The following is a 13,175-nucleotide window of genomic DNA, read 5'->3' as shown; positions in this document are numbered from 1 at the left end:
TGTGCCTTGTTCATTTGTGGAATTTATTTCCTTCTTAATGTGTTTGAGACAATCAGTTGTGTTGTGACAAGGTGTCTGTGTGTGTGTTGGGGGGGAGGGGGTGTATGATGAAACTGGCTCTCATGAGGACCGGCACAGAGGATAAGTACATTAGAGTTACCAGCCTCAGAAATTGCAGCCCAAATAAATGCTTCACAGAGTTCAAGTGACAGACACATCTCAACATCAACTGTTCAGGGGAGACTGTGTGAATCAGGCCTTCATGGTCAAATTGCTGCAAAGAAACCACTACTAAAGGACACCAATAAGAAGAAGATCCTTACTTGGGCCAAGAAACATGAGCAATGGACATTAGACCGGTGTAAATCTGTCCTTTGGTCTGATGAGTCCACATTTGAGATTTTCTTTGTGAGACACAGAGTAGGTAAACTGATGATCTCTGCATGTGTGGTTCCAAACATGAAGCATGCAGGAGGAGGTGTGATGGTGTGGGTGTGCTACGCTGGTGACACAGTCAGTGATTTATTTAGCATTCAAGGCACACTTAACTAGCATGGCTACCACAGCATTCTGCAGCGATATGCCATCCCATCAGGTTTGCGCTTAGTGGGACTATCATTTGTTTTTCTACAGGACAATGACCCAACACACCTCCAGGCTGTGTAAGGGGTATTTAACCAAGAAAGAGAGTGGTGGAGTGCTGCATCAGATGACCTGGCCTCCACAATCATCCAACCTCAACCCAATTGAGATGGTTTTGGATGAGTGTCACAGGAATTTCATAATTCCTATATGTGTTCATTAATTAAATACACGGTCTGTTTTTAAGAATTTGTAAGATTCTTATTTGTATAAAATAGACAGGGACCAGTCTTATCAAAATTAGATAATAGTATTTATTCTCGGAACGCGCTGACATGGAACCACAAACAACAGTTTATTTACAAAATATGACGTCATAGGTTATAAAATGTCCTTCCTCCTATCGACCAGGACAAAGCAGGTTCAAAGGTTTATTCCAACCTCCTAGCGCACACACACGATATCAATATTAACTTCTGGAGTCTTCACCTTCATCCATCACTATTTAGAAGACAGTTCCAGATAATGGAAAACCCAGGGACGCACTCACTGCCTTATCTAAACATCCCAGAGCTAAGTTGGGTCGGTTAACGATCCTTTTTGCTTACTTAAAAACCCACAATCCATTCCTCCCCAACCCAGCTGGAATGGTGTTTATTATGTTTATTACCCCCTGTTTCATGCTACACAATCCCTTCCTTATGAATTAACATTATTAATCAGATATAATAAAACAGAGTAAAGGTTAATTAGTTATAGTTCTATTTAAAATGTAGATATTGTTTAGTCATTATTCATAACATTCATAACATTCCTAACAATGTGTTGGACCACAGAGTGAAGGAAAAGCTGCCAACAAGTGCTCAGCATATGTGGGAACTCCTTCAAGACTGTTGGAAAAACATTTCAGGTGAAGTTGGTTTATAGAATTGCAAAGCTGCCATCAAGGAAAAGGGTGGTTAATTTGAAGAATCTCAAATATAAAATGTATTTTTATATGTTTAACACTTTTTTGGTTACTCCATGATTCCATATGTGTTATTTCGTAGTTTTGATGTCTTCACTATTATTTTACAATGTAGAAAATTGTTTTAAAAATTAAAGAAGAACCTTTGAATGAGTAGGTGTGTTCAAACGTTTGACTGGTACTGTATGTTGTTGTTTTTTTGTTACATTTATTTCTCACTTGTTTGATAAGATCAGTACAGATTTTCTCAGGAGACCCCACATGGGGCTCGACCCCAAGTTTGGTGTTGTCACTGGTTACCACAGCCACAAATATTTGCTCTTTGTTCTTATTTTAAGGTTAGACATTAGGTTTGCAGTGTGGTTAAGGTTTAACGTTAGGTTTAAAATCAGATTTTAAGAAGATACATTTTAGAAACAGGCAGGATTTAGGCATAATTATGACTTTGTGACTGTGGTAACTAGTGATGACGCTAGTTTGGGAACCACTGTACTAACTTCTCTCTGCTTGCTTCCTCTCTCTGTCTCCTCTGCTTCCTCCTGCATGCATTGTTGCCTGCCTCAGCCTCACTGTCTGTCTCAGTAGCCTTCTCTCTGTAAAGCATAGTTATTATGAGAACTCAGTAGCCTACCCAGGCGAAGATAACGATCAAACCGCTGTTCATGATTCTACTTCTTCGCAAAGAGGCAAGCACGATTACATTTACATTTACATTTAAGTCATTTAGCAGACGCTCTTATCCAGAGCCGATTACAACTCAGTCAGGTCAAGAATATACGTTTTCTGAGATTTGATCAACGCTGGGAGCAATATGTAGATGTTGACCGGTAATTTATTTGATTGTGTACTATATTCTGTATATATAGTTACGGCCATTCCACCTTCATAGTACTGATGAAGCCTAAGCTGGAATGGCTAGCTTCATTAGATCTAGCTTTTTCCCCTTCATACAGTGCCTTCAGAAAGTTTCCACACCCCTTGACTTTTTCCACTTTATGTTGTGTTACAAAGTGGGATTTAAATGGATTTAGATCATCACAAAATATTCGAAGTGGAAGAAGAATTCAAACATTAGTAAAACCAAAATCATGAAAAATAAAATTAGACAAGTATTTAACGTTCTGAGTCAATACTTGTTAGAATCACCTTTGGCAGTGATTACAGCTCTGAGTCTTTCTGGATATGTCTCTAAGAGCTTTCCACAACTGCATTTTGCAACATTTGCCCATTATTCTTTACAAAATTATTCTAGCTTTGTCAAATTGGTTGTTAATCTCTATTAGACAACCATTTTCAGGTATTGCAATAGATTTTCAAACAGATTTAAGTCAAAACTGTTACCAGGCCACTCAGGAACAGTCACTGTCTTCTTGCTAAGCAACTCCAGTGTAGATTCTGCCTTGTGTTTTAAGTTATTGCCCTGCTGAAAGGTGAATTCATCTCTCCAGTATCTGGTAGAAAGCAGACTGAACAAGATTTTCCTCTATGGTTTTGCCTGTGCTCAGCTCCAGTCCTTTTCTTGTTAATTAGCATATTGCACACACCCATGGCCTACTGCCTGAAACGTTTCAGTTTGTTTAAATGTTCCGTGTGTGAAGAGGACTGCTGGTATGTCTGCAAGTTTTAAAATAATATATTTATTACAATATCACCATTTCTGTCTTATCAATGTGAGAGCGCATCGGCCGGCAATCTCACAAACCCATTAGGAAGGATCCTGGCAGCCAATGCAAAGAAAATCGTCCACTGAAAGGGTCCCCAATGTGATTTCATTTTATAATAATCACTAACTCGACCACTCCCACTTACACTGTCTTTCAGTTGCTTGGCCATTGCACACAACTGGAGCAGCAGCCAATGATGAGGCTAGAGAGGTTGGGGCGAAATCCTGCACGGAGCCTTCACCGTGCGCTGCACCTTTAAGAGCGCATCAGCAGTCAGAAAGTCTTGTTGATTTTATCAGAGTGGTTAGTTTGTAAAGTCTTTTAACTCGATCGCCGGTGTTACCACTCTATGTCGTGGTTGTTAACTTTTGCAACTGCACCGATTATTGATCGCATTGATTAGTAGCAACATTGTTGCGAAGCTTTGACATACGAAACATAAGACTGACTGACAGTGCAACTGCAAGCCTGAAGTCAACAACCCACTCTCTCTCTCTTCCCTGTATTGGGCTTTTCGCTGCAGCAGACTTAGTTTTTTCCCCAATGTGCTTCCCTTTGATGTTCAGTGTCGTTGGACTATTATTGCCCTGCCAGACGTATTTGCGTTGACATTTTAGTTAAAGGGAGGTTGCTTTGCGAGTTTATTGTGTATTGTTATTTGAACTGTATTGATGCGATGTGGTACTATTGATATGTGGCTGAGAAGATTTTGGGCATTTTAATGAAAGCCTTGGTTTTGTCTATGAACACCCACACCCTCTCCCCCCATTCAAACCCTCTGCACTCCTCCACTGGGAGGTAATACAGATTATTGGAAATCCTCTAATGTGGATAACTGAGTTCTTTCTTGTAAATTGTTTCTAGGAAGTTGCCGTTAAATTTCTCTGCCATTATTATTGTATGAGGTATTATTGGTTGGGTTACCCCTGTGCTGTGATGTGTGTTTCATATGGTGTGTCTTATCTTTTCTCTCCACTGGTTATCTGGCAAACAAGCTACACTCTAGGCAGTCTCTTCTGCTGATGTGTGTGGTAGTGCTACTCTATCTATCCAACTCTTTTCCTTTCGGCAGGGTTTTGCCTGCTGGTTGTATGATGTTTAGGTGTACAGTACATTCATGTAAAAATCCTTAACATTCTTTTGACGCACCTGTGCCTCAATCGAAGTTACATAATAATCCCCATCAAAATCTATCAGTGTATGCTAGAGATACTGTATGTATTTTGCATTGGGTTGTTTCTCAATCCACAACATCAGGCTATGTTGTCCTTCCGCATCTGCAGAGGAAGGTGGCCGAGCTACAGCAGTGTTTGTCAGGCCTTGATACATCCTGAAAATCGGTCTTCTCACGAAAACGTCTCACAAACACAATAGTTCTCCATTTTTCTCTGTGACCCCCACAAGCTACACATGACTCATCTGAATTTGGTAATGCTGATGTGCCAACTTCTGTCTGCAGCGTATGATCCATTTGGGCTACAAGCTTATACTGTAGGACTGTGGCAAGGGGAATCTCATGAACATGATTCTCCGTTTTGCTTTACGACCCCCATAAGTGTCACGGGACTAGTCTTAAGGTAACCCATACAAATGAATGGAAGTATTTGTAAAAAAATATATATATTTCCTGAACTTTCTTATATCTTCTAGATTTAGGACAGACACTTCAAAACCTTATTCCTTATTTTTTATTTTTTGACTGTCTTTTTTTGCCATTTATGAATGTGTTATTCAATGTGTTTCTATGGGTTAGAGTAGTTAATGTGTTTCTATGGGTTAGAGTAGTTAATGTGTTTCTATGGGTTAGAGTAGTTAATGTGTTTCTATGGGTTAGAGTAGTTAATGTGTTTCTATGGGTTAGAGTAGTTAATGTGTTTCTATGGGTTAGAGTAGTTAATGTGTTTCTATGGGTTAGAGTAGTTAAGGCCAAATTTCAATATTTTATCAACTAACTTTTTTATATACAGTATATTCTTTTATACCTAAATGGGTCCTAAAATTCAAAATCAAATAGTTAAATGATCCATGGTATGACCATGTAAAAACAATTCCATATGTTAGCTTAGAAGTACAAGATTTACAATTTAGATTCCTTCCTATACTCTGATTTGCTATCTAGGTTTTCTGTGTCTTGGTCTGTGTTGCATCGACACCTGTAGAAAAGATGAAAACACATGTTTGAAACAATTCTTCATCAAGATGGATGGAGGAATGTACGTAGAGACGGACGGACAGTCAAACTCACCCTTTGATATGCTGCATCTGTAAGATGGTCTCTGGCAAAGCCTTGCCGTAACTCTCAGGTAAAATGAAGCAGAACAGACCCCCAAGTATTGCAAGGCTACCAATCAATATGTATGGTAGGTACTTGTAGTAATTTCCTGCAAATAAATAAAACAGACATTTTCAATATCAAGGGAGAGGTCTGAACATCAGAAAACCAAATTAACAGTGAGGGACATTGTCGAATACATCCACTCAATCTTGTTCATCTCTACTGAACAAAGAAATGGGAAGTGATCCAGGTCTTACAAGATTGGATACATATACTTTAACAGTCCAATATTGACATTGATGATTGATTAATTAACTGATTGATTGGTCTTACCGAGGTAGATGATGAAGGGTGAGATGATGGTTCCGATGCGTGCTGCCATGGAGCACGTCCCCATGGCCATGTTTCTCACCACAGTGGGGAAGAGCTCCGACGTGACTGCGTACACTACACAGAATGCTGCCGTGATGCCAAACTTCCCCACCATCTCCAGGAAGATAGCCACTCCTGGGAGGTCTGAAACATAGAGAGACAATCAGGTGTAAATTAGGTGGGGAATTCGAGATGGTCAGTGATACTCCAGTGTTAATCTGCAAAATTGTAATTATTCGCCTACCTCCTCATGCCTTTTGCACACATTGTATATAGACTCCCCTTTTTTTCTACTGTGTTATTGACTTGTTAATTGTTTACTCCATGTGTAACTCTGTGTTGTCTGTTCACACTGCTATGCTTTATCTTGGCCAGGTCGCAGTTGCAAATGAGAACTTGTTCTCAACTAGCCTACCTGGTTAAATAAAGGTGAAATAAAAAAAATTCAAAAGGTGATGTTTATAAAGATCTGTAAATGAGGTCTCCCTCTGAGACGGTCAATGAATTTTACCTGTTGGGACCATGTTAATGAAGAGAATAACAGCTCCCCCTAGGAAGAGAGTGGAGGACTGGCAAAACTGTCTGGGACAGTATCTGAGCAGCAACAGGGCAATGAAATAGGCTGGCACTTCTGCAGCTCCAGACAGGAAGCAGTTGATATACGGATTTCCACTGAGGTTGGAGGTGTTCAAAATCAGGGCGAAGTAGCCACATGTGATAATAATCCTGAAGAGGGGAATCAAATATACAAAGTTGAATGAATTACAGTTGAAGTCGGAAGTTCACATAAACTTAGGTTGGAGTCATTAAAACTCGTTTTTCAACCACTCCACAAATTTCTTATTAACAAACTATAGTTTTGGCAAGTCGGTTAGGACATCTACTTTGTGCATGACACAAGTCATTTTTACAACAATTATTTACAGACAGATTAATTCACATATAATTCACTGTATCACAATTCCAGTGGGTCAGAAGTTTACATACGTTAAGTTGACTGTGCCTTTAAACAGCTTGGAAAATTCACGAAAATGATGTCATGGCTTTTGAAGCTTCTGATAGGCTAATTGACATAGTCCATTGGAGGTGTACCTGTGGATGTATTTCAAGGCCTACCTTCAAACGCAGTGCCTCTTTGCTTGACATGGGAAAATCAAAATAAATCAGCAAAGACCTCCACAAGTCTGGTTCATCCTTGGGAGAAATTTCCAAACGCCTGAAGGTACCACGTTCATCTGTACAAACGATAGTATGCAAGTATAAACACCATGGGACCACGCAGCCGTCATACCGCTCAGGAAAGAGATGCGTCTCCTAGAGATGAACATACTTTGGTGTGAAAAGTGCAAATCAATCCCAGAACAAGGACCTTGTGAAGATGCTGGGGGAAACAGGTACAAAAGTATCTATATCCACAGTAAAATGAGTCCTATATCGATGTAACCTGAAAGGTCGCTCAGCAAGGAAGAAGTCATTGCTCCAAAACCGGCATAAAAAAGCCAGACTATGGTTTGCCACTGCACATGGGGACAAAGATCATACTTTTTGGAGAAATGTCCTCTGGTCTAATGAAACAGAAATAGAACTGTTTGGCCATAATGACCATCGTTATGTTTGGAAAAAGGTGGACGCTTGCAAGCCAAAGAACACCATCCCAACCATGAAGCACGGGGGTGGCAGCCTCATGTTGTGGGGGTGCTTTGCTGCAGGAGGGACTGGTGCACTTCATAAAATAGATGGCATCATGAGGGAAGAAAATTATGTGTATATATTGAAGCAACATCTCAAGACATCAGTCAGGAAGTTAAAGCTTGGTCGCAAATGGGTCTTCCAAATGAACAATGACCCCAAGCATACTTCCAAAGTTGTGTCAAAATGGCTTAAGGACAACAAAGTCAAAGTATTGGAGTGACCATCAGAAAGTCCTGACCTCAATCCCATAGAAAATGTGTGGGCATAACTGAAAAATCGTGTGCGAGCAAGGAGGCCTACAAACCTGACTCTGTTACACCAGCTCTGTCAGGAGGAATGGGCCAAAATTCACCCAATTCATTGTGGGAAGCTTGTGGAAGGCTACTCGAAACATTTGACCCAAGTTAAACAATTTAAAAGGCAATGCAACCAAATACTAATTGAGTGTATGTAAACCTCTAGCCCATTGGGAATGTGATGAAAGAAATAAAAGCTGAAATCAATCATTCTCTCTACTATTATTCTGACATTTCACATTCTTAAAGTAAAGTGCTGACCTAAAACAGGGAATTTTTACTAGGGTTAAATGTCAGGAATAGTGAAAAACTGAGTTTAAATGTATTTGGCTAAGGTGTATGTAAACTTCCAACTTCAACTGTAGATGAACAGCCACAAATAAAGTAAAATTCAAAGTAATATTCTGTCATTAAATGACAATTCCACTCAAAACATTTTTGGTATTTGTTTCATTAGTCCATTGTTGACAAAGTCCCAAAATATTTTTCTTGTCAGCAATCAAGTTTTCAAGATATGTAACTTTCAAAATAAAGAAGTCATCCCGTACTTTGCATTTTGCATAATATGATGCTACGTTTTGTGTCATATGATGCAAATTGCATCATGTGAGGATTTCTGTATTATGAAAGTTACATATCATGAAAACTTGATTGCTGACAAGCAAAACATGTTGTGACTTTGTCAACAATGGACTAATGAAACAAATACCAAAAAAGGTTTTGGGGGTGGGGGAGGTTTCCTTTAAGATTGTGTAGGATTTGTGATAACAGATGCTAAGATTTACCACAGAAGGGAACACAGAATTATAATTGAAAGCATATTGCTGCTCCTCATGACATCCAGAATGTTGTGTTTCTTGTCCTTCATGGCCAGAGCATCTTCTACCTGGAGATAAGTCATCATTAGGATCAGCATTAGGATACACCATTCAGAAGAGCAAAATGCATAATGGATGAAATTGCTAAGAGTAGATTGCCCCTGTATTTTATTCCCCGTGTCTCTCCTTCATTGCCGTAAGCACAGAGTCCACCGTCTCACTTTCATTATTCTGCAGTTCTACACTGCATTGGTTAAACAATAACACTTCAGAAACCTAAACTAGAGTAAGGCCAGGGTGAGTGGTCAAGTTGTCTGATGAATGACCTGGATTACACCATAAAACAGGAAGGGATGCATTAGTCTCTCAAATGATTTAACAATGGTTATTAATCAACTTCATTCAGTTTATGTATTGCAGCACCAGCAAAAAGGACTTTGACTGGATAGGTGCCTAAAAAGATATTCATATTTTTACATGGGAATCAAAGACACAGGCACTTTTTTGTAATTCCTCTATATATGGTTTTTGTTACTCCATATCCCTGGGAAGGTTTATTTTATTAAATGATGCAAGCTAACTGTAGCTAAGTAAGCTTGCTCACCTCTGCGGGAGTGAAGATGACCTCTGGTGCTGTGACTCTGTTCCTCCTGGCAGCATCTCTCAGTATGGCCTCAGCCTCCTCCACTCTTCCCTGAGAGAGCAGCCATCTGGGAGACTCTGGGATGAACCTATACCAATACATATGCACAGTTATATAAACGTTACTGAGGCCCTATGTTAAATCGGGCTAATGTTTGTATTTGACAGAGATAAGAAGTACCATCGCTAAAAGAAGAGTACACAGAGCATTAACATAGTAGAAGGTTTTGCGGCAAACACATTCCTGTGGGGATTTGTTATGCTTACCACCATAGTGGGAAGTATATTATTCCAGAGCCTGTCATGGGAACCAGCAACCACCTCCAATCACGGATGAAGTATGCCACAGCCGGCATGAACATGTAGCCAATGGCAGAGCTCAGGAACACTCCAAGAGCGGAGAATACCACACGAGCTCCAGGGCTCAGTATTTCTGTCCCTGAAGACCAGATATGCAAGTTCAGTAAATTTACCAAATGTGCAAGAAATACTGTAGATACAAGTTATGCTTATTTTGAACCTACCAAGAACATACGCTATGACGTAGTTTGAGACTGATCCAGCACCAGCAAAGAAGAAAAAAATAGTGAATGCCTGCCAGTTTGGGGAGAATATTTGTGCGAAAATGGCCACACTCTGGATTATCATCATAATAAAGAGTACTGGCTTTCTTCCAAACCTGTTGATGAAAAATGATGTAAGGTCACATTGTCTGAGATGATTCTCTATCAGGACTGACGTACACAGTATACATTACAGACCTGTCAGACAGCTGGCCAGAGATGAACGTTCCCACCAGCGCACCAAAGTAGTGAATTGAAGTGGTCAAGGGAACTTTGTATGCATTATCACACACCACATCCCACTGCAAAATACACATATTTCCTAAGTTACAGAAATGCCCTTTCCTTTTACAAAAAGTGAAACTGCAGTTACAGTGCAGTTACAGTGCTATTTTAAACGGCTGTAATTGCACTATAACTGCAAAATAAACTCAGGTGAATTGCTAAATTACGACACTAGACAGCAAAGTAAAACAGAGGTTTGTTTCTGGATGCAGTAATTGCAGTACAACTACAACATAACTGCAATGTACTGTACTGTAACTGCAATTTGTTGTTGTAAGGGTTTGGGTAACCCAACAGTGCAATCCAAAGTGTTTGTGTAAGCATTTAAATTTCATCATTCACGTATTTGTTTTTCATACTCTTTTTATTACAAATAATTGTTTTGGTCTTTGGGAATAGCTAATAATGTTTGCATTGATTTGCAATACATTTCTCACCTCGGTGACGAATGTTGACTGGTAGACGTCTTTGCTGTATTTCCAGCCGTCCAAGCAACTTTCCAGCTCAATTTCACTCACGTTGACATCCACATTTGGAATGATATTTAGGATAGAGTAGTTTCTAACTGTCTCCACTTTGAGCCTTGAGCAAGAGCTATGCTGCGATGCACCATTTATTGTCTCCATTGGGATGGTCACATTTCTCCACATCTCACTGATATTATACTCCTCAGGAACATAGCATTCATGTGGCGGTGTATCACCTACAAACACTATATAAATACCAGTAAACCCATTGGGCAGGATACTGATGGCCAATGCCAAGAAGATTGTCCGCTGAAAGGGTCCCCATGTTCCCAAGAAAGCTGTGATTCCATCGTAATCTCTCATGTTGCTGCTGTGTTCAGTTGACCTTTGAGTCCAGTCACTTATTCACTTGCAGACAACTGCCTGCATGTTATAGCTGCTCCAGACATTGTTGTAGTGTTGTCGGATATCATCTATCACCATCTGACACGTCAACAAACAGCAGAGCTCTCTCCTTTCATGCACCAACCCCTCTTGAAAGCAGGTAGATAACATATCATTGCACCTTGAATTGCCCCACTCGGTATTGGTAATGTATTGGATGGTCATTAAAAGTGAGGGTTAATTTATTATAGGATGTCGCTGTCCACTGGTGGTGGAATTCAACCTTTATGTAAGGACAACAGTTGAAGAGGGATGAAACGTCTGGGAAGGGAGCCAGAGGGGCCCACCTCAAAGACACTCTAACTGCAGCCTTATCTCACACACCTTCCCAGACCTAGTTAATGATTGGCTGAGACACATGTCAGAGTTTGCTCTGTAAAAGCAACAGACAAGTGAGTGTGCATTAGGATCAGATTGAGCCAAAGAGTCACTTATGCATTATAAGCAGCCTGTTTGACAGCAGCCTCTTAACTTCTTTGGGATAGGGGGCGGTATTCTGACGTCCGGATGAAAAGTATGCCCAAAGTAAACTGCCTGCTACGCAGGCCCAGAAGCTAAAATATGCATATAATTGGTAGATTTGGATAGAAAACACTAACACTAACCCTAACCCTAACCCTAAAATGTATAAAATAATGTCTATGAGTATAACAGAACTGAAATGGCAGGCGAAACCCTGAGGACAAACCATAAAAATAAAAAGAATTCAGCATACCACTGATTTCAATGCCTGGCACTTTTATAATATGGCGAAATCGTCCCCGATTGCAGTTCCTAGGGCTCCCACTAGATGTCAAGAGTCTTTAGAAAGAGTTTCAGGCTGTTTGTTTGGGAAAAAAATGAGGGAGAAGTTATAGTTTTTCTAAGTGGCTCCCATTTTGGCTGTAAGCGCATGGCCGAGAGAGCGCGTTCTTTTTGTTTATCTCCGGTAAAGACAATAACAACTCTCCATCTTAAATGTTATTGTTTATTTGCGTATTAGGGTACCCAAGGATTGATTATAAACGTTAATTGACTTGTTTGGATACATTTTTGGTAAAGTTTGGGATTCATTTTGTATGCATTTTGACGGAGTGAAACCGAGTGGATTATTGACTGAAGCGCACCAGCTAAACTGAGTTTTTATGGGTATAAGGAAGAAATGTATCTAACAAAAGGACCATTTGAAATGTAACTGAGACCTTTTGGAGTGACAACAGAATAAGATCTTCAAAGGTACGGCTTATATTATATCGCTATTTCTAACTTTCGAATCGCAAAGCCTTTTTGAAATCTGAGACCTTGGCTGGATTAACAACAAGTTAATCTTTATTTTGATGCATTGCACTTGTGATTTCATGAAGGTTTAATATTTATAGTAATTTAATTTGAATTTGGCACTCTGCCGTTTTACCGGATGTTGGCCAGGTGGGACGCTACCGTCCCACTGACACTGAATTGCATAATTTCATGTTTTTATTTAAATTTTTACAGATTAAAAGAAAAACTATAAGTCTGACAGCGGCAGATTTTTTCAAGTATGGGTAGCTCCAGCTCAATATGGCGACCGAGTATGGGCGAGTGGGTGTGTCGAAAGGAGTGGGTGTTTGGAAAGCGAATCAGCTAATTGGGCAGATTTGAAGACACTCAAGACCATTTTGAGTGGCTGATTGGGTCGTGCGATGAGTCGATAAGCCGGCGACCAGTGCACTGGTGTGGTATTGAGGCAGTGTTGTAGTAGTATGGTCTCAAAACCACATATTGAGTGTCTCAGTGTTGGATACATTTGTACTCGGTCTTGTCTCAGTCTTGGACAGTGAGGACTTCGCCAGGCCAAATATATACACTCCTTTCTTGAAACATGAATAACTTAACAGCCTTTATATCTATTATAGACATTAACGTATACAGTGGGGCAAAAAAAGTATTTAGTCAGCCACCAATTGTGCAAGTTCTCCCACTTAAAAATATGAGAGGCCTGTAATTTTCATCATAGGTACACTTCAACTATGACAGACAAAATGAGAAAAAAAATCCAGCTACCCACACAGATTCCAATAATCTCAAAGAATGTGATGAAAGAAATAAAAGATCAAATAAATCATTCACTCTATTATTATTCTGACATT

General features: G+C 39.8%; 1 protein-coding gene across 1 annotated transcript; it reads right to left on the bottom strand.

The window, feature by feature from the left end:
- Nucleotides 1-873: 873 nt before the first annotated feature.
- LOC118389820 (solute carrier family 22 member 4) lies at nucleotides 874-11,163 on the bottom strand. The gene is made up of 10 exons (XM_035779687.2): nucleotides 10,594-11,163; nucleotides 10,070-10,173; nucleotides 9,833-9,987; nucleotides 9,576-9,747; nucleotides 9,271-9,397; nucleotides 8,634-8,734; nucleotides 6,372-6,586; nucleotides 5,822-6,004; nucleotides 5,459-5,594; nucleotides 874-5,366 (listed from the first exon to the last, which is right to left on the bottom strand). The coding sequence occupies exons 1-10, from the start codon at nucleotides 10,984-10,986 to the stop codon at nucleotides 5,291-5,293; spliced, it is 1,662 nt and encodes a 553-aa protein (XP_035635580.1). The 5' UTR covers nucleotides 10,987-11,163; the 3' UTR covers nucleotides 874-5,290.
- Between the last annotated feature and the right edge of the window lie 2,012 nt (nucleotides 11,164-13,175).

The sequence above is a fragment of the Oncorhynchus keta genome, chromosome 11 (genome assembly GCF_023373465.1).
Source record: "Oncorhynchus keta strain PuntledgeMale-10-30-2019 chromosome 11, Oket_V2, whole genome shotgun sequence".
NCBI classification, from domain to species: Eukaryota; Metazoa; Chordata; class Actinopteri; order Salmoniformes; family Salmonidae; genus Oncorhynchus; species Oncorhynchus keta.
This window is presented reverse-complemented; position numbering and strand designations above follow the sequence as displayed.